The 26,865-nt window shown below is 37.0% G+C and overlaps 1 protein-coding gene and 1 long non-coding RNA gene across 4 annotated transcripts in view; one reads left to right on the forward strand and one right to left on the reverse strand.

Moving 5' to 3' along the window:
- doc2b (double C2-like domains, beta) overlaps positions 1 to 26,865 on the reverse strand; it is a 241,731-nt gene that overhangs the window by 161,426 nt on the left and 53,440 nt on the right. For all 3 annotated transcript variants that reach the window (XM_082170723.1, XM_082170722.1, XM_082170724.1), the window contains 3 exons: positions 24,804 to 24,966; positions 6,148 to 6,246; positions 5,596 to 5,763 (listed from right to left, as the gene is read on the reverse strand). In XM_082170723.1, the coding sequence (XP_082026849.1) occupies positions 5,596 to 5,763; positions 6,148 to 6,246; positions 24,804 to 24,966 (430 nt within the window). The remainder of the gene's footprint in view (positions 1 to 5,595; positions 5,764 to 6,147; positions 6,247 to 24,803; positions 24,967 to 26,865) is intronic.
- LOC309499498 lies at positions 6,257 to 11,608 on the forward strand. The gene is made up of 3 exons (XR_014206273.1): positions 6,257 to 8,585; positions 10,196 to 10,744; positions 11,065 to 11,608. It is a non-coding gene; the product is annotated as an uncharacterized lncRNA (long non-coding RNA).

Below are 26,865 nucleotides of genomic sequence, written 5' to 3' on the forward strand. Positions count from 1 at the left end.
TCTCCAGCGCAACTTCCTTCCCTTCACAGAGCGATGCGCTGTCATTTCTCCCTAAAACCCAAAAGTAACGTCAGAATCTGCACGATCGGTGATTGTTGTAAAATGTAGTCTATACTGTTGCTAAACTGCGGGACGCGTTTGATAATAAAAGGCTATTAAAAGTACCAAAATTGACGCAAAAGACGCTGTTCCAAAATGCGGCGCACGCTCTGAAACACACCGCAACGAGACAAGCAACGTATATTTTGGGCTTCGTGTGCGCATCTAAATGATCAAATACACAAATATGTCTAAATGGTCGTCTTGGAGATTCACTTAAACAGTTTATTCACTTAAATACAGTTTATGTCTTAAATCGGCGTAAATAGTTGGGAGAAAATATGAGGCTTAATAATGATTAGATCTGCATTTGGTCTTAAAGAGGCAGCAGTCTAATAATCCTGCTGACGATTGCTCCATTAATGTGAATCAAACAACAAAAGGCAAAGAGAAAATCAGTCACAGCTCTTGAATTATATAAGCTTTAATCTATCTATGATAAACTGTGCAGTGTCTGACATCTGACTTTATTAGATGTCTTTTTAACCCATATTACTCCTGAACAGTAATGTCAGTGGACATTACTGAAATTAAAGCACTGGGTATATAATTTGTATATTTGTTTTATTGTATACTTTTTTGTTTGACCATGTGTTTGTACTTTGTTTTTGGCGTCCTGTCTGTCTATATAAAACACAAAAGCCAGCACCCTTCTGCAAAACATACATGTTTTATTTGTTTTGTTAAAACATTGCTTTTTCTTTTGCTATAGATATTTATTTTACATTTCAAAATATAAAGCAATATTAATTATGTCCTAAATAATTTTTTCCCCTTTTTTTAATATAACAAAAAGAACCGATAAGAATACCGTTAAAGTACCGGATCGATAAGGAGTATCGGTAAGAGTAGTAATACCGTTAAAACCTTAACGATACCCATCCCTACATGTCAGTCAGCGCGACATCGCACGTCAAGTTTGTAGAGAGCTTTCAAACCATGGATATTACCTAAGAAGTTAAAATAAATGTGCTAGAAATCCACGCTCATTCAAGGATATGAATTTATTGCCTGGACGGAGAAAGCACTGACACCTGCAGGATTTCATCTGAACCCCTAACCCTAACGCGCACAAAGTTTTTTTTTTATTTAACGAAAAGTTAAATAAGCATATATAGCCTATCTTTTCTGTGAGAGCAACGGTAACGCAGAACGAGTGTAGCCTCTAGATCTATAGACGTTTTTAAATCTGAAAACTCCAAAAAGCAACAAAATTGTCAGACATCCATGAGTGCATGTTCACAGAGGAAAACAACTGGAAAACAGCGCTGGTTGTTCTCTCGACAGAATATGCTAATCAATGTCTAGAAGATAACTACACATGAGCTACATAAATTCATCAACTAACCATTCAGAAATGTCCAGTTGCATTCTACATGTCACTTCTTGAGTCTCTCCATCATTGACTCCGTTGACATCATCTGACTCCGGTTAGAACATAAAAGGCTAAAAGTTTTTGAAATTTTCAGTGCATGTCTGTGTGAGGTAAAAGGACACAAGCTCTTGAAGCTCCGCCCTCTGTGCCGGGAGCAGCAGCTCATTTGCATTTAAAGGGACAGACACAAAACGGTGCGTTTTTGCTCACCCTCAAAAAGTGACAACTTTAACATGCTACATAAAAATATCTGTGGGGTACTTTGAGTTAAAACTTCACATACACACTCTGGGGACATCAAAGACATTTTTTACATCTTGTGAAAAGGGTATTATACCACCGCTTTAAGTCAAGAGGAAGAGAGAAAGCTTCAAGCAAAAGAAAATGTTTAAACTTCTACTTTTGCTAAAGACTCTGACTGAGAGACCCCAAAATTGGTAAGGGAATTATACAGGTCCACCACAATCAGTGAGCCAAATTTGACAACTTTCCTTCAAACGGTTCTGAGGACTGCCATAGCAGGGTTTATACAGAGATTCTTAAATTGAATTTACTACCTTTTTACCACCTATTTTACTACCATCACAATATTTTTACTACCAACACGGCTTCAAACTTCAACTGTAGCAGTGTTAAGTGTTAAAGTAAAGTGACAAGTAAAGACATGAAATATCTTTCCAAAATGAATTAATAACATACTTAAATCACAATTTAATGAGGCAATTATAACTTAATTTCAAAATAAAAATAAATTCATGGAAGTTTAGTAAGGAAATAGGCCTGCACACGTAAGTTACCCTAATTGAAAACCATATAGACCAGGGGTGTCCAAACTTTTTTTAGTGAGGGCCAAATACAGAAAATAAACAAAGGGCCGGGCCACACACTAGAGGTGACATATTGACACAATACACAATACTGTATTTTTACAACCTGGCTATAAAACGCTATAAATCCATCCATATTTTTTTCCAAAACGCTATAAAGCCATCCATATTTTTTCCCAAAACGCTATAAATCCATCCATATTTTTTTCCAAAACGCTATAAATCCATCCATATTTTTTTTCAAAACGCTATTAATCCATCCAGATTTTTTTTCAAAACACTATAAATCCATCCATATTTTTTTTCAAAACGCTATAAATCCATCCATATTTTTTTCCAAAACGCTATAAATCCATCCATATTTTTTTTCCAAAACGCTATTAATCCATCCAGATTTTTTTTTCAAAACGCTATAAATCCATCCAGATTTTTTTCCAAAACGCTATTAATCCATCCAGATTTTTTTTCAAAAGCTATAAATACAGATTTTTTCCCCAAAAATTGTCTTTTTAAAAAGTATTTTGTCTTTTATTTCGTGTTTGCATTTGAGGAAAAAAACATGTTATGTAGCCTAACCGTTCCTTCTCCATTAAGGATGCTTTTAAAACTTTCACAGAGACATCAAACAGAAAACACAAAGCCTCTCTTTGAAACGAATTTCGTTTTGTATTAATTTTATCTTAATTTTAATCCATGTTTCATTATTTTGTATAATCACAACACGTTCAGACATGAACCGAAACTCAGCGTATAGGTAGCTACTCGCCTCACAGACCTAAACAAATTAGAAATATCCTATATCTATTATCTACAGAAAGCTTGAAATTTCTACTTTTAAACAGAACCATTCAAAACTAAATAAAAGTAGGCTAGGCTAATCCGTAAGAAATGCATTTTTCTCCGGCGCGGTCACTACTGCGAAGATCGCGAGTCAGTGTCAACTTCATTTTTTTTTTAGCTGACACAGAAACAATTGTTTATTAATAAACAATTAAAATGTCATAATATTTTTTTTTACAGCGTTTAGGTGCCGTTTATATGAACGCGTCGCCACTGCATGAGAGAGAGAGAGAGAGAGAGAGAGAGAGAGAGACACACACGCAAGGTCTCTCCCTCTCTGCCGTGCGCTCGCTACACGGTTTGCATGCGCGCTTTTGCTCGCTCGCTCGCTCTAGATTCGCAGGAGATTTTAACTAATTTCCAGGCATCATAACATTACAAAAGGCAATTGTAATATTTTTTTATTACTATTTTGGTATGATGAACATTCACCCGCCAGTGTGGCGGATAGCCTTTTGAGATTTACTCGCCAAACGGAAAATCTAACTGCACTTGGCGCTTGGCGGGTGTTCATTTCGGACCCTGGCTGCGGGCCAATAAAAACTGGCCCGCGGGCCGAAGTTTGGACACCCATGATATAGACCCAGTTAGATGGGGCTTCGAAAATGTACTACCTCGTCAGATGACGTTTACTACTTTTTACTACTTTTTACTGGCCTTAATTTGGCATTATTTAATTTACTACCTTTTACTACCTTTTACAACCCCGCGGAAACCCTGCATAGACTCCCAGCCAGAAGAGTAATAAAAAAGAATAGCCAAAAAAAAAAGAAAACAGCAGGGACACGCAACTTTAGTGTTTGGCCCGTAACTATGACAGTAAAAGGCTTTAATTTGGTTCCCTTTATGTTGTGCAATGACATTTGAAAGTTTTATCTTTAACACAGAGGGCAGGAAGAAAGACTGCCTCATGCTATGCTTGCAGAAGCCTGTGAAGAGGCAACGTAGGGGAGAGTTCTTATCTCTGAAAGTGAGCGGGACGAACTGGAGAGCGCTCGAGCAAGTCGCACAATATCATTACAATAATGAGGGCAATTTTTTTTTTTTTTTTTACCAGTGAAAGTGGGAATTTAGTTTCCTTTAGGCAGAGAACAGAGATACAGAGGTGGACAATGAAAGCGGCTAATGATGACAGACACATGAAAAAGCTGTTTGTTCTCTGACAAAATGAAACTTGAGACAAACACACAAGACACAGATCAAACCTGAAAAACACAAGGGTCATACTATGGGCAAATAAGAGCGACAGAGGATTCCTAAACATCTTAGAAAACCATTAAGCTGCCATCTTAAACCAGAATCCTGGTTAAAACATCACACTCAGATTCTGGACTATGAGTAAATCAATAAATTTGACCACATTCATTACATTTTCATTTATTAAATACATTGTCTAACGTGATTATGCTTTTCCCTGTCAATATAAATGTACGATGTTACCATGTTTAAATCAATAAATCCATAAATCCATCCCCCAGGATTCCACAGATTTTGTAAGCAAAGAAACAGTCTGGGCCTGCTAATGAGTAACGGCTGCATAACACTGACACTTGTCAGGGCATTCATGTCCCACGGTAAATTTAGGAGCATGAGCAACATATACAAGTAAATTGTTACATTATCTAAAGGAAATTGTTTGCCTGTGCAAAACTCAAAGTCTCAATGTTAGCGTGCTTTGGGAGTTGCTATGTGGTTTCTGAAGTTTTCGGAGTGGTTTTTTAGTACATTGCTATGTGGTTGCTAAGCTGTTCTGGGTAGTTGCTTACCAGCACAAGACACCAAGATCCCACACAAAGGTCCCTTGATATGGCTCAATTCTTGACTTTGACTCTGAGAGTAAAAGATGACTTTGAGCGCACCGCCTGTGTGTGTGTGTGTGTGTGTGTCTGTGTGTGTGTGTGTGTGTGTGTGTGTGTGTGTGTGTGTGTGTGTGTGTGTGTGTGTGTGTGTGTGTGTGCGTGTGTGTGTGCGTGTGTGCGTGCGTGTTCCCACAACACAAGGATAGTAATAGCAGAAAATGTTGATCTTGTGGGGACATTTTCTGGTCCCCATGAGGAAAACAGCTTACAAATCAAAATGTAATGCAAAATTTTAGAAAATGTAAATATGCAGAGAGTTTTCTGTGATGGGTAGGTTTAAGGTTAAGGTATAGAATATACAGTATAAAAAAAAAATCATTACGTCTATAGAAAGGCGCCATAAAACATGGAAACCCAACGTGTGTGTGTGTGTGTACCTACCATATTTTGGGGACAAATCTGTATGTATACTTGTTTTGGGGGCTTCCCCAATTGTACAAAATAGTATTAAAAAGAAGTAAAAATATGTGGGGGTTTTTATTGTAAAAATGCAGAAATTTTTCTTTTAGAGTTAAGGTAGGCAGACACTATTTAGATAGCCAAGTAAATGTGTGTGTGTGTGTGTGTGTGTGTGTGTGTGTGTGTGGCCACTCACTTAGTAAGGGTTGACTATGGTCCATAACGTCTTCCTCCAGACCCGGGTTGAAACTGCAGCTGCTTCGATCGGTAACCAAGCTGGTAGCGCTTTCCATGTGAAAGCTGGTTAGAGTTTGACTGGTGTTACTGGACAGCAGGGGTGTTTGCGCTTGGCCTCCACTCGATTCTGAGTGAAAAGACTTTCACAATTAAAAACATTAAATCAAAAGAAAATTCTAAATTCAAATTAAAAGTTTAGCTGAAGTGGGGAGTGTTTAAGGGGAAATGTATATGGAAAAAGTCATCTTTTTACAGTCCCATGGTATAGACATTAGTAGCACACTTATTACACAAAGCAGTTATAAGGGCAAGCTTTTGTTCAACTTAGTGGGTTTTTATTCCAAAAAATGTCTGTGCATCAAGCTGTAAAACAAATCTTTAGGGGGATTCACGTTTTCTGTGAAACACGGTAGATCTAAGAGATAGAGTTGTATAAATTCGTACACGTTTATGTGAGTAGGTGGGAGTGTTTGTGTGAATTTGCTATGAATTTCTAGGAGGCATGTGTTACCGGAATCTCTCCTTTGATCGGTCTCAGACATGAAGGTCTTCCTGTCACTGCTGCATTCACTGAGCTCGGCATCACTGCCATCGCTTTCACTTACGTACACTTTAGAGAGAGAGAGAGAGACAGAAAGACAAAATGTGACAGTTAATAAAAGAGAAGAAAAAACAACAACAGTGGGTGATACAAGATAAAAAGCATGGTGTTGTATAAACACAGGGATATACAGAGGTCTGTATGAACATTAAAGGGATAGTTCACCAACATTTTTAAATCATGTCATAATTTTCTCACCATCAAGTTGTTCCAAACCTGTATGAATTTCTTTCTTCTGCTGAACACAAAAGAAGATTGAAGAATATGGGTAACCAAACTGCTCTTGTTTTCAGCAGATGAAAGAAATTCATACAGGTTTGGAACAACTTGATGGTGAGTAAATGACCATTTAAATTTTTTTGGGTGAACTATCCCTTTAAACATAGACTGAAAGACACTGTCCACTATCCAATGTCACTAACACTGATAAATAAACAGTATAAGGTAAGGATATTAAATAGCAGTCCCAAAATAGTTTCGTTAATACAATAAAGTTAGCTATAAAGTTGATATGAACCACCACAGTCATTAAAAATATGGAAAATAACAGAGTGAAAATAGTGGTATTTTGGGTTAAGGTTACAGAAACTCCTGTTACCATGGTAAATACACAATACTAACATGATCTGTTAATGAAACATTAGGACACTGATTCTGATTAATAGAATAAACTTGCAAATCCTCCCCATCAAACACACGACTTACTAGTTATGTAATGTATTGGTATTTTTGGTAATTTGGTAAAAAGTGACAAGAGCATGCTCTTAATTTCATTTATTCTTTTCATATAGAGAAGTGATACACAGTGTGCACTTGCATATTAGCATGCACAAGTAAGCAGTAAGAGCCGAGAGCACAGTATACTGAATATACTAAGCGAATATTGAGTCAGAACAAAGCATTTTTTTCAGGCATGCTTTACTTAAACTGCGTCTGATAGAAGACTTAACAGAGTTTGTGTACCATTCAAAATAAAAGTCTTGCATCAGAAGAACATTTAGAATTACGTTTTTTGTTGTAGTTTTTTTGTTGCCTTTTCCACTCAAAAGGTCTTGCAACCGACCAGTTGAGAAACGCTGTTCTACAGCACAGTGACATCAAGTACATGAATGCATTCATTCTGAAACAATCTGTAAAATGGCTCACGGCAGCGCGAGAAGGTAAATTGGAAAATAAAAAGCAGAACAGAGGCATGGGTACAGAGAGATAAAACAATGAGTGTGCCTCTACAGTAATATCATTCACTTCTTCATTCCACTGTTTCTCCTTTCATTTTCTGAGCAGAGGCAGTAAGGATACCCTGAGGAACTTCTGAGTGGCTTCAAGTGGACATGGACCTTGAGACTGCCTTTCCAAAGCCTTCATCATCCCAGCAGCACATGCTTGCCCCCGATCAGCGGCTTGAGCCCAAGCTGAAAATTAATATTTTTATCGGAGAGAGAAAAGGCAAGCTTCGGATCAGCACCATTCTGCCTTCCAATTTGCTGCACCCCATCTGCCATGGTTTCAATCACAGAAAGGAGGATGGAGGTTCAGTGTTGTGGTATGTGTGAGCAAGTCAGAGAGAGAGAGAGAGACAGAGAGAGACACCCATCTCCAGTCACAGACTCTCTTTCTCTAATTCTCTATACCACCCACCTTTCCAATCTGGTATGATGAATACGGCTATAGAGCAGCAAATTCTGTCGTCATGCTGAATAATTGTTACACACACGGGTTTGTTTGTCCTGATCTACTGTTTAAACCATCAAACACTTGGGTTTGTAGTGTATTTGTGCATGCATTTTCATGTTTACCAAAAAAAAGAGATTATTTGATATTTTATAATATGATATCATTAATATCCAATTTTAAATATAATAGTTTCATTATAAATATGGTGATTATCTCTTTGATGGGCTACTGTACTTAATAAATTATATTAAACATCTGAATCTAACTATGTCATGTCACCAAGCGAAAAAATTATCATCATGTAAATTATTGTGCCTTTAGCCCCAACAGCAAGGGCACTTTTTACCCCAAATACCATAATTTCAAAATCGGGCTGATTTCATGTAATTTGAAGCTGGCATTAGAGTGCTGTGCTGTTCAAAAACCAAGTAATCCCTTGGTAGAGGAAAATAAATGTCTTAACCCTTAAATGCATACCTGGGGTCTTTAGTCATTCACTACCCTCCTCCTCATTCATTTTTTAAAGTTAGACATCAACCTTAGTTTTCCTTAATCAGTTGAACAATATAACAAGGAAAAAATTAACTATAAAAGAATGTCTGTTTTTTCATAAATAATTTGTGAAAATTGTATAGGGTCACTAACGACCCGAGGTGTGTAACAGTGTAAGCAGTGTTGGTCAAGTTACTTGGAAAACGTAATTAGTTACTGATTACTGATTACTTCTCCAAGAAAGTAATCCAGTTACTTTACTGATTACTTATTTTCAAAAGTAATTAGTTACTTTACTAGCTACTTTACTAGTTACTTTTCAAAAACATGATGCACGAAATGAATACGCTATAAAGCAATAGACCTTTCAGCCTAATTCTATTCTTTCTGCATATTCCATCATCTAAAATTGAATCAAATGAAACATTCTTTTTTAAAACTTGTTTTATTAGTTTCAGTATTTTAACTTTATGCACATTGCATCAATGACTCACTCATTAAGATGGTCGCCTGCCGCCTCCTACTGGCGGTTTATAAATATTATTTCTATGCACAAATAATATTTCTTTGTATATTCAAAAAATATTTTAAATAATCTCATTACATTATTTAATGCAGTTTAATTTGATTGGTAACAGCCCTTTAGCATCTTATTATTCTATTTTAATTTATTGATCAAATATAAGAATTTTAAATGAAAGATGAAGCAAACGATTAGGGAAAAATGCCCTTTATAAAGGTTAAAATATCATAAATATGCAGATTTATATATGTTAAAGCTGACTGAACTGATGAGAATACTGATTCGGAATAAATTATATTTACAACACACACACAAAAAATCTAATTTTTTTCCTGTTCAAACAAATGTTTTTACTCAGACAAGTGAATGACCGATCGAAGGACAAATGAAAAGGCTTAAATGTTGAGCCCTGGTATATATTTTTTATTATTATTATTCATTTATTTACCCATAAACCTGTCTTTAGGAAGCCATAAGTTACAGTGGCAAGAATAATTCTGTGAAACCTTTGGGGGTGGTGGACAAGGGTTTACATTAAGACAGGAGTATGCCTTAATCTAGTTGATCATGCATTTCTTTTCTTTTATTCCACAGCTGATGTGTGCAGTTTTTTATTGCTTGCATTCAAATAATTTTCTCTTGTTTTGTTTTTTAATTGCAGTCTTTTTCTTCTGCCATTCATGCTTATCAGCTCCATGCAATCTTAGCTTTTCTTAGTTCAGCTGTACACAGTCTGAAAAGGTTTTTTGGCAGTTTGCTCAAATAGAGCTGTTTACTTTTCTACCTTGAGAAAGAACGTTAAACGAACAACTTAAAAAGGCATGACAAATAATGACATAAGACTGACATCACTCACAACGTACCAATGCATTATGCCTCATGAACAAATATAACGTCTTATGTTTGCATGCGTGCATACCAGTTTACCATTACGACATCGTTCATGAATAAACATGACGTCTGAACACGGACAAACGGTGCGTGTTGACGCGTCAAAATTCACGCGTTTCGTTTAAAGACTTTTTAACGCGATCGCTTGCCATAGTGTTTACCACTGACTTCACGGCGCTCACTCACGAGTCACGGCTCACGAGACAGTCTCGCAGTATAACGCAGTAACGCAGCCTGCTTACGGGGAAGTAACAGTAATCTAATTACTGTTTTTGCAATTGTAATCCCTTACTTTACTCGTTACTTGAAAAAAGTAATCGGATTACAGTAACGCGTTACTTCTAACGTGTTACTGCCCATCAGTGAGTGTAAGTACAGCTTAAAAAAAAAATGCAATTCACCTTTATTTCACAAGGTGGCAATGTCTGATACACAATGATGAAGTGACGTTTCACTAAAATAGGAAGTATCATCAGCAAAACTTGAAATGGCCCAGCGATTTACTGCAGAACAAGTACTGAATCAAATTACTGCAATCAAATATTACTGTCACTTGATGGTGGATCTGGTGAAGAAGCTATAAGCGATCAAAATACTGATTTTGAAGATGTTGAAAATGATAGTTTCGAGAATATGTTTGAGATCGCGAATATGAACCAGATGCTGAATGTACTGGGAAATGAGCTCAAACGAGGACCGTGATTATTTTATAAAACATCTGCTTAAACTGAACCCTTCCAAGCTTCAAACATAACAATATATCCTTCTGTAATTTTTTCTCATATCAAGAGAGTTTTATATTATCGCGACAGGTAGAGATACATCTGTGTTAGATATAGTTCAGAGTCACCTAAGACCCTAATATGTAATAATGATTGGCGAAACATTCATGCATTTAAGGGTTAAACCGTCAGAACCAGACTAAAGGTGTCACGAAACAGTTAACGTGAGACGAGGATACAGATGCAGAGGAAATTTATTAGTAACATGCAGACAAGGTACAAAAACTAAAAAACTCAGGACTCCAGGAACGGGGAAACTCGGACAACGAACCAGCACAAGACTACAAACACAAGGAGGCTAAATAGGGGAACAAACAAAGGAGGGTAACGAGACAGACAGGTGGGACAAATTAACCAATAATCAGATAACAAGATGGGAGGGGCTAGACAATAGACACGAGCACATGGCCCAAAATAACAAAACACCAATGTGCAGCACAAGACAGGACAGGCATGTGACAAAAGGTGGTTGCTTGTTTAAAGTTGGCATGAAACAGAAGTTGTGATAGTCTTTTCTTTTAAATTGTGAAAGAGTGAAACAGCTTCTCGAACAAGAAAAAAAAAAAGTAAAGCGGGATTTGAATTTCCCATCAGTTATTGATTGGATGGTTGTGGTTTGCTATTGGTGGATCTCATGTGAGTGACAGGTTGTCCCGCCCTCACGCCAGTAAACATGTAATCAGAGAAGAGAAGTGATGTTGCTGCAAGAGGGAGGGGACGTTATTTTGATTAAAGAATATGAGGGCACATTAATAAAAAAATTATGATGTGCACAAATAAATAATTTATATGTATCTTTATATTTATATTTAAAAACATGCAATATAAAAAAAAAAAAAAAAATGTCAATTTTGATTTCATGGTGACTTTAAAGGCCCCCCGAAATCAAAATGTATGTTTTTTTTAGCTCTTAGGATGAATATGTTAGCCTGAAGGTTATGAATAAGCTAGTGTGTTCCAAAACAATGAAAAAATTCGCATTTAGGAGATATAAGCATTCAAAACTTAGTCTCTCACTTCCTCTAAAATGGATGACGTCACCGCGGACTTCAGCTTCTTATCACATCTTCTGTCCAATCAAATGCTCTCTAGAATCTGAAGCGTCCCGCCCCCTATGCTATAAACACCACCTGGCCAAAGCGACCACGGCTGTACCTGACCGTACGTTTGTAAACGCATGTTCAGTGTCAGCTGCTCATGCTCATCAGTTAACTGTCGGAGTTACTGGAGTAACATATACTCCAGGATATTGTTTATTTCGAGTCGGAGTGACTATCAGGCACGTCCGAAAGCGAGTAACTTTAGAAAACTGGATCAGCGCACCCGCTGACTCGGTTTTGAACGATTCAGTTTGATTTGGTGAACTGGTTTGACCGGTTCACAAAAAAAGAACCGGTTCAAAAGAACGATACGTTCACGAACCGGACATCACTACCGTTGACACGTCACGGACAGTGGTGTAGTGGTAAAAAAAGAGGTGGGTAAACTATAAATTCTGGTGGACCACAACTTGATCACCCGGTAAGGTGGGCCACTGCCTACCGGTGTATGTGTATCCTGATGACATCGCTATAGGCTATCATTTGATGGTACTACCAAGGGTATCACTGGTTGTTCCCTCATCATAGGTCACACAATCACTATTCAATTCATACATTAATCTAAGTTCTTGTTAAAGAGACTCAAAAAGGAATAATATGGTTGGAATCTATCAAGTTTACTAAATGACAAAACAGAGAACAAAAATATTTAAGAGAGATCGAGAGGGAGGCTTATATCCAGGGCTTCCAATGCAATGCACTTGTGCATAATGATTAGGGATTTGGGATTATTTTCATAGTTGATTAATCTGTTGAATATTTCCTCGATTAATTGATTAGTTGTTTGGTCTATCAGAAAAATGTGGATCAGTGTTTCCCTGTAGAGGGAAAAGTCTTTAACCTGGTGCAGGCTTGATTCCCTCTGAATCTCTTGTAGCCTACAGTTGGGTTTTGACATGCTCCCTACATTAAACCAGCTGCCTGTAATGAATAAAGAATAAAAAATAAAAAACTTTTTTTTGCATCGTTTTAATGATTTCCTGTTGCGGCTGCGATCAAGTTTCATTCTCGCGCAGCTTGTTTAATAACTTCACGAGCGTGTGTTTTCTGCTACGTGTGTGCGCCGTTCTCTTTGTTCCGTGTGTGTGTGTGTGTGTGTGTGTGTGTGTGTGTGTGTCGTTCTGCTCTGTAGTTAACGGCCCAAATGCTTGAATCATGTACCGATCGGCGATCACGCACTGGAAAAGCAAAGTCCGCTCAAATAACGTGAAATTTAGAGGTGGATAAACGCAATGTAGAGGTGGATAAACGCACTTTGGAGGTGGGCAAACGCTATTTCCAAATTTTGGGAGGTGCGTAAACGGCGTTTACGTGTGTTTAGCCTCCACTACATCCCTGGTCACGGAGCAATATGGGTTGGAGATGTGTGTTCGGTTGCTCAAACGATCGAGTTTTATTCCGTTTGCAGAATGAAATAGCTAGAATTTATTCACACCTCTAACATTACTATTGAATCCAACGTTTCAGCGCTTCCATGGTGCTGTCAAGAAGACTTGCAGTCTGTGAGGTAAACTAAAACCTATTGGTTATTTGAAAAGGAGGAGGAGTCATTCAATATGTCCCGCCTTAGCTTCCTGTTTCAGTGGAAATTACGTCAACGCATCATACAAAGCTGCGCGTTTCAAGGCACTTCAGTGGGCCTTTAAGCTGCCTGCATATGGTGTTTTTAATCAGACTGTCTGAAAACAAAGTTGTGTTTATAAGATATCGGGTTAACACAGCAAGTGCTTATGAGGATATCACTTTACATGTCAGCCAATCTGTCATCCTGCCTCCAGAATAAACTGCAATATGGACTAAACCTTGAGGTCCATTCAAAGGTCTGACTACACAAGACGTGAATAACAGTGCGTGGTTTAGTGGATCACACCCTGACGGGCTAAATCCTTCTGATGAATCAAGTATTATACCATAGTGTATTCTTGCATAACAAGACCTTTAGACTGACCGCCGGACCGCCCAGAGCCAGTCTGACTGACATGTAAAGCAACCAATCACAGTACATTTTGTTCAGCATCATGCTGAAAATGTAATGTAGATGTCCCTTGAATAAATGACTATGTAAAACTCCATAGAAAACTATTCTATAGTCAATGCCATGAATTTGACAAATTTCATATACTTTTGAAAATCCAGTATTTAGTTGATCATAATAAGCACTCATTGTCTCATTTGTAAACACGACAACTTTCTTCTTCCATGAGGGGGTTTGGCGTCACGGCGGCTTTGTTTCCAGGTGGACCGTTAAAGAACGCGACGCACATCTCCCGAAATCGTATAGAATTCAACCAATTAGATGATGACTTCGAAACTCCCGAAGTGTTTGCAATTTTGCGTGCCTTATGCATCAGAAGTTCAGCCAACAGTCCGTCGTCATGACGTCGGAGGCTGAGACATAGTTGCTAACATTACATAACATCCACTAGAGTTTCTTGGTCATTATTCAGATAATAGCACAAAAAAAAAAGAAAAAAAAAAAGAAACAACACCCACACACACCACCCAACTATTTTGCAAACTGAAATCTGTGAACATGTTGAAAATGAGTTCTGACTTCTTGGATATTTCATCTGAACCAACAAAAATGAAACCATAGTATTATTATCTCTACCAAGACACCATGTGTAACTAAGACACCTGCAGACGATTGTCCTTTCCCTCTGTCTGTTATTTACAGTTGCCTCCTGATATTCAGAAACATTCAGTAACATTACTAGTAATGACAGCTGAAGCCAGACAACAGAATGAAGAAAAACTAACCTCTGCTAGGGCCAGAGTACTTCAGCTGACAGGACTTCAGCAGCCAACTGAAATGTCACTAGACTTACAGTTAAAGGTCTCTGCAATTATGAAGTGATTGTTTATTTTCAGTCAAACAAGAGACAGGCATCCACAGGGCTTCAGTCATAAAGCAGATGTGTGGAGCAGATACAATTAATATGAAATTAATCTCTGTATATATCCTATCCTCTGTCTTTCTGTAACAATAAATAATGGTTTACAGACACAATTTGATTAGGGATACTGTATATGGAAGCTTATTATATTTACGCCACAGAATAAAACATTTTAAAAGATAATTGCGACTTTTTCTCTCACAATTGCGAGTTTACTGAGAAATTCTGAGAAATAAAGTCAGATTTGTGAGATATAAATTTGTAATTGCGAGAAATAAACTATAAATTCAGACTTTTTTCCTCAGAATTGCGAGTTTACAGTATATCTCACAATTCTGATTTCATAACACGCAATTGTGATTTTATATCATGCAATTCTGACTTGATATCTCCCAATTACATGTTATAAAGTAGGCCAATTTCCAAAACATTGTGTTTTCTCGGGATTATACCATTAAACATTGAATTATCCTTACGGTGTCATAAAAATATTTTATTCTAAAGAGATCTACTAACCTTGACACACGATCTATAAGAGTCCTCTCTGTAATATACATTTCTGTTTTATGGTCTCTTGGTCACATGACAACAAATTGGCTTCTTGCATATTTAGTTACATGAACAGATCCTACATTGGATCATATGCGCCGTGCAAGTAAATCATACAAGTGTCCTCACGACACTGCAAAGCTTGCAGAGATTTACAACAACCAGTGACCTTTGGCGGAGACAACAAAAATGATAGCATAGTGCTGTAAATGAAATACTTGTTTTTTAAGCCAACAATGCAACCACACTTCCCGTTGGAGACTTTGGGTGTGTCCCAATCTGTGTACTTATGCACTATTCCATGGCGTTTTGTAATATAAATAGTGTGAGTAGTATATTCATACAAAAACTACACATAAAAAGAGTACACTTTTAAATACCTAGATGATGCACTTCTGAAAAAATGAAGTGTGGAATGTTGGACACTTCACACACTCAACTGCTTTATTTACATAGCAGAGGCTATCAGTCTCCGATGTTGAATGACAAAATAACCTTTTTAAATAATACAATTATACACTACACGGTTGTGCGCATAGTGTTTTGCTAGACATCATCAACACTGGTCACATAATGTCTGTTGTCATCTCTCTCTTTCTCTCTCTCTCTCTTAGAGTACACACTAATATATATATATATATATATATATATATATATATATATATATATATATATATATATATATATATATATACATATACACACACACCAAAATATTTAGTTCCACAGTGACATGGTGTATTTAATACATGCAAACGCTCACCTTGGTACAAGCTGCTCACAGAAACAATGACCAGTTCCGAGGTCAACTTACTTGAGCCAAAGGTATAAACCGTCATGATGACCTTCTGAACTGACAGTGTATAAATGTTCTTAAAGCCAAACTATGCATCAATAACAGCTGAATAATCTGAACCTTGAATCACACTCCCACATGCCCTCAGGTTAAAGTTTCAGTATACTGTAGTAGACCACTATACTCTACATGCTCAGTACTTGGCAAAAAGTGTGTAGGTGCATATTAGATACTTTTTTAGTATCGTTCAGAGGGTCAATTTTTGTTCTGTTATTGTGAAGAAACTGTTGGGTAATTGTATGTGATCCTCTCTATGAAAAATCAATAAAAAATGTATCCCAAAAAAAGGCACTACAGATACACATAAATGTCACAGTATTGATAAATGAGGAAGCAGGAAACAAGAGGCTTCTTGTGCACTGATTTAGGGGAATAATTTACTTCTCCGATTTGGTATGATTAAATTAAATTCTAGGATCAATATGTGCTTAAATGAAAAACATTGTGCAACTATAGTGTGTAACTAAAGTATTTACAGCCTTTAACACTTCACCACAAGACACTGATCCAAATATATGTTTACAAGCAATAATCCTTTTGCTATGATGAAGAATTTGTTAATAATCTAAAAGACAGTAAATTCTTACCTCCCCAAAGCCTTACCCAATTATACCCAGCATGCAACAGTGTTCTGGGCATTTCTAGTATCATCTGAAGAATGTTTGTAATAATGATTCCTTTTTAGGTCTTTTATTTCTAAAAAGCAGAAAAATAATCTACTCCATATCTTACTTGAGCCATCTTTTGCTTATTTGCAGCTTTTCACTAACAGGTGTTACCTCCCAATAAAGAAATCAAAGTTTAGAAATGGGTAACGTTGGTCGACAAGTCTATTAATGTGGTTCACTACAGTAGTTTATCTAGATTTTGTGTTGTATTGAATTTTTAAGCAATGATGATTTAATTATTGTGCTAACAAAATGCTGTTTTAGACTTTCAACATGGTAAAACTCTTATAAAAGTTTTTTTTTTTAGTTTTTTTTTATTCTCAAGACCCCTGCATTTTGTTCCATTGCACACAACAACGTGTTTGATAATAACAATTAAATAAAAAAAACTCCCTGAAAAATGCACCCAATCAGGTTCAGCTGAACCTGAAACCAGGCAAATTATACATGACTATATTCAGTTATTCAGGCAACCATCTGACATGCTTTTGTTGAGTATTTTTTATTGTATTTAATTTTTTATCCCTACAAAATATTAAAGCAAAACCCGTCATTAGAAACACATTTATGGTAAACTCTCTCCCTCGTGATCAGTAATTCTAAATAAGAGCTCATTACCCACCCGACCGGCGCATTATCATCCCAAATCTGTTATGGCTGCCAGTAGCTGGATTTTCATGAAATTCCAATGAGTTGTATTTTACAAATTTACATACGTTTAGCCTGATTAACCCACCAGAATTAATTCATGAGTATATATAAATGATTCTGGCAGGCAGAGTCCAGAGAAGCATCAATGTTGATGAAGATAAGTTGTGCTTAAGGTTTATGGCAGATAAGATGCACTGTAAGGTGCTTCTATTGCCAGAGAAGTTATTGGAACCTTATGTATATAGTGCTTTATATGATACAGATTGCTTCAAATCAGCTTTAATAAAAAGAGGAAAATAACAACCAATAATTATCAAAATTTGTACTAAGGGTATGTTCACACTTGTAGCTTGGTTCGCTTGGTTTGGACCAAAATAAAAATAAAAATAGTCCCGTGGGCCGGTTGCATAAACTGTTTTTTAAATTTTTCTTTTTTCTTTAAGACTGTTCATAACCTTTTTAAGTCAGTTGCATAAAAATGTAGAAGGGTCTAATTTGATACCAAAAAGTACGACTGATTACCTCTGACTAACTGCTAGCTGATCATAGTTCTTAAGACACAGTCTTAACATAATGGCTATGTTTATGCAACTGGCCCCTGTGGTCTTCACATTGGCATTTTTAACACTGAACCTAAAGGCAAAGGGACATGTTCAAACCTGATTGGTCGGCTTTTATGGCATACATTTTGTGCCAGAACTTACTGAACATCCAAAACAATGCTTGTTGTATGTGTGTAACCAACATATGATGGTATTTTGACCAGCTGATAACTCGTGAAGAGCTTCTAAAATGTGTGAAGGAGTCAAAACAGTGGCAGGAATCCCTCCGTCACACACACAAATGAAGATCTGCTGCGAGGAGATGAGGTTCTGATGCCTGTACTGAACTGTGATGGGCAACATCGAGAATATGACGAGAAAAAAACAGGTATGCTTGAGGCATTCTGTCCTTTTTAGGGTTGAATCTTGTGACATCATGTCCTGTTTTTGGTTCGTTTACATGTCCTTGGTCCGTGCTGCGTTCATATTTCAGTTGAACCGCACAGAGTTCGTTTGGAAGTGGACCGAGACCCATCTTTTCAGGGGTCTCGGTCCGCTTGTTTGGTGGCACCAGGGTTCAGATGGCAGCGTTTACACTTACTCAAATGATACGCACTAACAGATCAATCGCACAAGGGTTTGTTTTAATTGAACCAAACATGCCAAGTGTGAATGCACCCTAAAATGGATGACTTTGAGTCCTATAAAACAACTTTACCAAGCAGAAGTTTAATTTATGAAATCACTGTTTAAATCTGAAAGCAGCTGAGCATAATGTTTAGATAATCATCTTTCTTCTTTCTGTCGTGTCCCCAAGAGCATCTGGGACGGGAAGAGCTTCACCTGCATGTCCAATGACCTCAGAGTGAGTGAAACTGCACCCAGTCTAACAACCAGCGGAACAGAAAGATATTCAGTGGAAAGTGTATCTATATCGCTCCGTTATATTTGTTGAGATGTGATGATTTTGACCTGTCAACATTAAAAGATGTTCCAGATTAAATACAAGTTAAGCTTTATCAACAACATCTGTAGCAAGCTGACGGATCCACAGAAGGTTTAATTGCAGAAATCTGAAGCTTGCATTTTGTTAAAGCACTACTTAATTTCAATCCAATGTTTTCCATTGCACTTACAAACGGAGGAATGAGTGAGAATAATATTGTGGGAATTTCATTTACAGTAAGCCAGAGATGACGACTTTTATTAAATCTGTAATATTTCTTTAAATAAATTCTTCTCTGTCTCTGCAATGTTTTGTAATACTCTCTGAAAACAAGTTTTTTAACAACTGGCTTCAAAAGACTAGAGCAAACATGCTCTGTTTAATCAGATTTCAACTAGATCAATACAGATTTAGTATTATTGTATCAACATTATTGCGCTTGGTCACAAAAAAAGCCTTAGAAACATTTACTCTCAGCTTGCTGAGTAAATACACACACACAAAAAAAAAAAAGACAGAAGGCGTATAAAATGTCCTGAAATAACTGCACAAATTCAGGTTTTGTTTTTGTCTTTTCATTATTCCACAAAGAATGTTTTACAATAGACAATATTTATAGTCAACATCTATGTGCTGCAGATTTAACCCTTCTCTTCTGTGGATCTTCTGCAGATCAATTTGATCTACACAGGGTACACAAATTGACGCCACAAGCCTAAGAGTGGCAGTAAAGCATTTTATATGGATTTTTTCAAATCATATCTGTGGAAGATGTTTTAGATTGAAAACCTGAGGAAAAAAGAATAAATTCCCAAGAATGTGCTGGTCGCTCTTTTCCATGCATTTACATTCAACAGGGACCAAATCCTTAAAAAATAAAAAATAAAATAAAATAAGGATGCAAAAAGCACCATAAAATGGTTCATATGACTCATGCACTATATTACAAGTTTCTGATCCATATGCCAGTTTGTGTGATTCATAGAAGATATTCCCCTCTAATTTTATGTTGTAACGTCTAAGTCAGTGAGTTGAATTCGAGAACTGAATAATTCAGATTAGTGAACGAATCCTTCTAACCAGTTTTGTGCACTGGATCAGCTGATTCATTGAAAAAAAAGCCTGACTCAAAAATGATTTGTCCACTGTTTCTCTCATGAACGCAGTAGGGTAGATGTAAAGATTTTCAGAAAAACAACTTACATTTTACACAAAATTTCACACAAAGCATTATGACTTTTACAAATCCACTACATGAGTATGAAAATCTGAACATTTTAAAACACTAGGCATTACAAACCAAAAATGGGGATCATACACTAATTGACTGAGGACCACAAGACTTTTAATCTTTCAACTGCTACTGCACAAAATCTGCACAATGGCTCTGACTTTCTTCAAATAGCAACAACTCCTCCAGACTGAAAAACAAGTGGAAAAAAATGACGTAGACTATACCAGCATTTAGAATCAAGTGCATGCTTCTTACAGACCACTTTTGGTGCTTAATGGTGCTTTTGCAACCTTTTTGAATCTTAAAAACTCTAATCCTAGTTCAATGTAATTACCATAAAGAGAAAGGCCAGCACTGAATCGAGCATGTAAAGCAGTCTTCAAAATTCTCCTTTAGGCCGTGTGGATTTCAGTCAGCTGAAAACGGCAGGCGCTCTTCCGAAAACACCTGCGGGCGGTTGAGAACCTCAGCAGCACAGCGTTTTCTTCTTGTTGTTTTTCCCCCCAGTTTGGTATATGATACAGAATATCCACATGAGTCTTACTAGTAACTGATTTCGCAAATAGTTTGTTTCTGAATATAAAAATACTGGCAATATATGAAGTACTTGCTTCAGTCCTTGTTTTAAATGATTTTGTTGTCATCTGTTATACAAGCAAAATGTGTTGGTTGGTCAGTGTGGTATTTGTCCTGCCCCTCCTCCACTGTGATTGGATGGCTGACCAAACAACAGTGAAAGAAATGAGTGCTGCATTTTACTTCAAGTTGAAAAATTGTAACTCTGTGACCAGAAAAATGAATAAAATAAAAATAAAAACTGCTAGCAGTTTAAACTAATATCACGTCATTTAAGTCTCTTCGATGATTGGTTGATATACCAAGGGAGGCTAGCCTCCTCTGCCACGTTACTTTTCTCAACACTCTTTAATTGCTGAAAGTGAAACACTCAATTGTGATTGGCTCATTTTGTTTCACCAACGGAGACATAAGTCTCCGGCTATGGATTTGCCTCCCCCTCCCTTTCTCCATCCCCTCGGACTCGCGTTTCGCACATTCGGCACATTCGGGAAAGAGGCGCGCGGTGGAAATTACGGTTGAAATTACAAACAAGAAATACACATTCTGCGACATTAAAAATGAATAACTGTCTCCCATTTTCACCTCAAAATGTTGGGTAGTCTGTGCCTCCCTTGCCTCCCCTGATGAGCCGCCACTGAACTTAAGAACCCTATATAGCCAAATATGGTTCTTGAGAAGAACAAAATTCTTTGTCGAGCCTAAAATGCTGCAAAAACCTCTGAGGAACCCTTATAAGAGTATGTTATCGAAGGGTCAGGAAGGAGAAATTCCTAAATCAACTTGCACTTATATCTAGATTGGGTAAACCCAGCCTGATCTGCCGGCGATTTGATTTCACCCTGCAGCTCAGGCTGGAGACCTGTACATTTATCTCTGCTGCTTCCTTTACAAATTTGTGGGAACCAATCACAAACTGACTTATCCACCTGGCGCGCTATTGGCGGGTTTAATCCAATCCAATTCCAGAACCGTTATGGCTCTGTCTAATTCCTTTTAACCTCTCAACGATGCTCAATGGCTTCTTTTTAGCAAATGAATCGCTCGAGTGGGTGTAAATACCACAAACTTTCATGTTTTTTTTGTTTGTTGCATAACCTGCAAAAATCTCTCAATTCCATTTCTGCTTCTGCAAACCGCTGATCAACACGTTTGGTTACACATATCCTGCCTGGGGTTTTCGCGTAGCTCTGCAAAGTACGTCACCTGGATCGTTGGTCTGATTGGTTGAAGGACTATCCAATTGCGTACAGAGTCATTTGAACTATACCCGTTGATCACGCCTCGTGCAGTAGAAAATACATAGACTCCCCAGACCAATGTTCAATCTTAAAAGATTGAGCTTGGTCTGGTGATAGCCAGACTAACTTATATCATGCTTCATTCGGCAACAGCCTCTGATATACTCATGCATAATAGCAGCAGATTGTATGGAGGTATTACTCTATGTTAGTCCCACCACAAGCCATTCAGACCTCATTTATTCAATTATCCTTTTAAGGATGCAGTCAGAAAAGGTGTCCACCCCACAACAATAATGCATCTCATACACCTCTCACTCTAAAGCACGTGTGGATAGTACCAAGCCACATTTGTTACTCTAAGGCTGGTTTAACAAAAAAAAAGGAAAACTGCATATGAATCACAGTCTAGGAACATATGAACAGATGTGCTCCTGCCAATGTAAACCATTCCATCGATACATCTTTGTAAAGCTATAAAGAAGCCCCATATGTGGAATTGATGAACGTTCCTGAACATCTTATTTGCATGTCAGAGATAATGAAATGCATGAGATCCCGTGTGACTGTAAACTTTGATGGACCACAAGCTTTATTATAGGTAATAAAATGATGATGTATTGGTCCTCTGTGTGTCTTTACTATGAGAGACAGCGCTTGAGGGCCGTTGGTTCATATGCTGTAGAACTGCCTAATTCTTCAGATAAGTAAGCTTATCACACACTGCAGATGGGTCCATTTAATTCATGCCATGGAGAGTTTATTTTTACATATATTTCACTTTTCATCCTCTCTTAAATGCATTTCTGCAAGGTTAAGCAGAACTGTGCCTGGAAGCTATAAAGCGTTTCAGCCTGAAATGGATGTGAGAGTGAATGTTTATTTGGAGAAGGGTTAAATGGGGTCACCTTAAGATTGGCAGAGCTCATTAATAGCACCACTGGTAGAGAATGGGATGTCCCATCTAAAATGCAAAAATTACTAAGGGGTGTATTAATAAGCCAACTGACCTTTAGATCTATAGCCTCACCGGTATATTTGGATACCTGCTACAATTACCTTAATTACAGACAAAATCCAGTCAAGTGTGTGTACAATGTCCCTGTCAAAAATAATAGCAAAGTAGATCTAATGTTTTACTATTTTAAAACCAACAAACTTATTTTTTTTGTGGATTGGTTTGGTTGAAAAGAATGGCATTTATCTGTGTGTCCAAATGTTCCGAGTTCAATACTAACTATATCGTATTGTTCCAAATATAAAACGTTGTTTTTTTCTTGGAAATACATCTAAAAAAATGGGGTCGTCTTATATTTGGGGGCTAGACTTTTACGTGTCAATAACACACCTGCAACAATAGCGAGCGCCAAATACGTGTAAAACAAGTGATTCCCCAGGACTGATAAACGCAGCGAAGTCAAACAACTCTCATAAAGCAGCCAAGAAATATGGTGTGTCTGAGTGTAATGTTAGAACATGGCGAGCCCAAAAAGGCCGTCTTAAAAATGTTAACCGTCAAAGAAAAGCGTATGACGTTCCTAGAAGCGTCCACTTCGAAGAAACTGACAGGCAAGTGTGTCAGTACGTAGCCAAAACATTTTTTCCCATAACCAGAGCCGTAATCCAGCTGAAGGCACTGGAAATCGACAAAAAGCTGAACTTACCCATCATTTCTTATTTCGGCTATGGACTGACGCACCTGCTCGTCAATACCTTCAAAGTGGACGCTTTGAATGATGAATGATTTGGCGTAAAAGATTAGCGCTTGCCCTCCAACTACAGGGAGAAACTGCTGTCTTGTCAGTGATATGTGACATTCATATATCCCCTGTATCAGAGAGGTAATGCAGATTAAACACCTGTGTTTTTTGACATGCCAGCATCTGTCACTATGACTGATTTCTCACCTTTATTATGTACAGTGAAATCCACTAAATGAGAACTTGGTCATTTTTATGGTAGTGTTTTATGGTTTAGCGTTTAGTGTAAAAGTGTTTATTTCTGAATGTGATTGTACATTTTAGCAGCATTTACCATTCTTTAAATACAACAATTTAAAATTTAAATATAAAAAATATTTTCAAATAAAGTATTTTCTTTAAAAGCCAAGATTTGGTCCTCAAAAGGCCTTTCCAAATAGTTTTTTTAAACAATGAGGCACTAATATTTGAAGTAGATGGGGCCGATTGTTGGAGGATTTAAAGCAGACATGTGAAGCTTTGTAATGTTATAAAAGCACATTACCATTTATTCTTCTGTTCGTTGTATTATTCTCATACTTTTTATGGTTACATGGTTTCATTTTCATGGCAATGAAGTTGTCAATAAAATTTGACATAATTTGGATACAACTAACACAGAAACGGTACGTGATTTCCTCACACTAAAATCATGTTAATACTCATTGTCTACATCTTGTGGCTATACTATTGAAATGGTGAGCATTCACCTCCAATCAAAGTAACCTGACTTTTTAACTTTTTTAAAAGAAAAGGGGGGAGTTATTATTATTAAGGGAGGAGTTATTATTATTTTTATTATTAATTATTTTAAATAATAATAATTATTTTTAATAATAATCAATGTTTGAAAAAAATGCTATTGAATGAGTTTAACTTGTATTGGACGCAGTATATTCCTTTAAGTCCATTGTTTTTTTTGTTGTTTTTATTAAATCAATATTTTGTTTTGATCTTTGCCTTTAATTTTAGGGAAAGTGAAACCGGACAAAAAAAGTAATGGGAGAAAGAGGGGGAATGGGATTTGACAGAGATCGGATTTGATCCTGTTACTCCATGAGCACAACAGTCCTTTTTTATAGCCTGAGTACAAAAATAATGGAACTGTGTATTCCATTTTTAGAATAGAATAGAATAGAATAGAATAGAATAGAATAGAATAGAATAGAATAGAATAGAATAGAATAGAATAATTAGCATCTAACCTTTGCTTTGAGCCCATGTGTAGTTGACTGGTGCACTCCTGGCCACTGGCAGCTGCTCTCCACTTTCTAATACTGACCTCCTGTTATCTAGAATTGAATCCTTAATGGGACGAATATGCTTCGGCAGGGTTTTGTAGAACCAGGCTCCAGAACGTTTCCACACCTTTGAAGAGCAGGGAAAGGAAAACAAATCAAGCACAGCTCATTGTGGAGTGATTTAGAGCAGGTACTCAAAGGAACAAAGTAAACTCATGTGGCCAAAGACACAAAGTTATGACAGAATGCTCATCTGGAGAGAATCGAGCACTGCTTTTAAACTTTATCGTACATTTAACACAAAACATTACAGCTGTCAGTCCAGCTAACCAGCATGCTCTCAAAATCTGTGTAATGTTTTTAATGTTAAAATACTGTTAAAAATCTCATATGATATTATATTATATTATAAATTATATTATGGGAGGCACCAAAATGAAAATTGAGCCGAAACCGAAAATTCAGGATGCACTTGGCCGAAAACCGAAAATGCTTCTTCATTTTTTTATTATTTTTAATTATCTTTTTTGTACAATTGTACAATTAGACTTTAATGAAATTCAATCATTTTAAATTATACTGAATTTAAAAATACAAGCCAATAAAATAAAATAACCACACTTTTATTGAAAGTAACATTATAATTGGACAGAAAATATATTCATATTAAATATCAATACAGTTTATTATTCTTTATTCAGTTCTATGCAATAGGATCAGAATTAACAGATTTATTTTTTAACTAATTATCCAAATAATATACAGCCATATCACACGGCTACGAGTGTGATATTGCATTTAAACAAAAGTTCAACGGCACAAGTGAGTAAATGTAAATGTTTAACAATTGAGCCCAAGCCTCCACTACTAATTCTAAAACTTCACTTTAGAACTAGCAACGAAAGAACGTTCAGTCACTTCAGTAAAGCTTATTGTATTATGTAGAGTAGAGGAGTATTGGTGGTGGTTCAGGGGATTCTCCTTTCCATATGTAAAGCGCTTTGAGTACCCAGAAAAACACAATATAAATGTAACGATTTATTAATTATTATAAGAGAGATCGACTAAAGGACCGTTCATACCAAGAACAATAACTATAAAAGATAACCATATTAGCGTCCACACCAGCGGACAATATCGTTCTGCTTATTCTCATAGACAGTAAAAGAAATGGACACAGCGACCCCATTGGATTCAACGGAGACAAAGTGAACTCAATTAGAAACTCTTACTTCCTGGGGGTCGAGCGTACTGCGCAGACTCAAACTGAGCTTGACGACGTAGATGTGACGTGAGCAACCCGTCTGTCTTCTAGTAGCTGTGCCGAGAGATATCTGAATCATTCCCTTCCGAAACTTGCAGAGACGGAGAGTGTGAGTAGGAGGTGTCCATGAGATAGGAGCAGGAGAAACTTTTGCTAGGTATTCTGATTAATTATTTTGTCACTTTGCCTCCACGTCCCCCCGATTGCCCGCGAGCTGCTCCTCCTGTCCATACGGTAATTCTCTACTGTGCGACAGAGAGTCACGTGGTTATGACGCAATCGTTAGCCTATTTTTACAAAAATTGCTTTTACGGGGCCATAATGTAAGCTACAAGGTAATGGAGCCTTTTATACATTTTCGTGTTTCTTTAGAAATAAATAATGGACAAATGGAGTCTTTAAACGCCTCAGTTGTAAAGTTATTCACTGTCAAAGTGACGCCAAAATGAATGGGAGTCAATGGGATGCTAATAGCAGGTGGGGGTCCGCTAGCCAATGGCGGCGCCCGGGGCTACTTCAAAATAATATAAAACCCTGCCCCCCTGCTTATTCTAAGGCGTGTGCCTGTCTGTCACTTTAAATGCTCGAGCTTGTTAAAGCAGGATGGATTCTAATTGGCTGTCAATTTTTTAACTGTTCATCAGCTGGATAAAATCGTTCTGAAAGTGATTCCAATGATATTGTTTCTTTGTCGTTATTGTTATACCTGTGGTGTGGACTCTGTTATTTTTTACTATTGAGAACGTTTTTAGAAAAATTTCT

The sequence above is a fragment of the Leuciscus leuciscus genome (assembly GCF_965113295.1).
Source record: "Leuciscus leuciscus genome assembly, chromosome: 5".
In the NCBI taxonomy this organism is placed as follows: domain Eukaryota; kingdom Metazoa; phylum Chordata; class Actinopteri; order Cypriniformes; family Leuciscidae; genus Leuciscus; species Leuciscus leuciscus.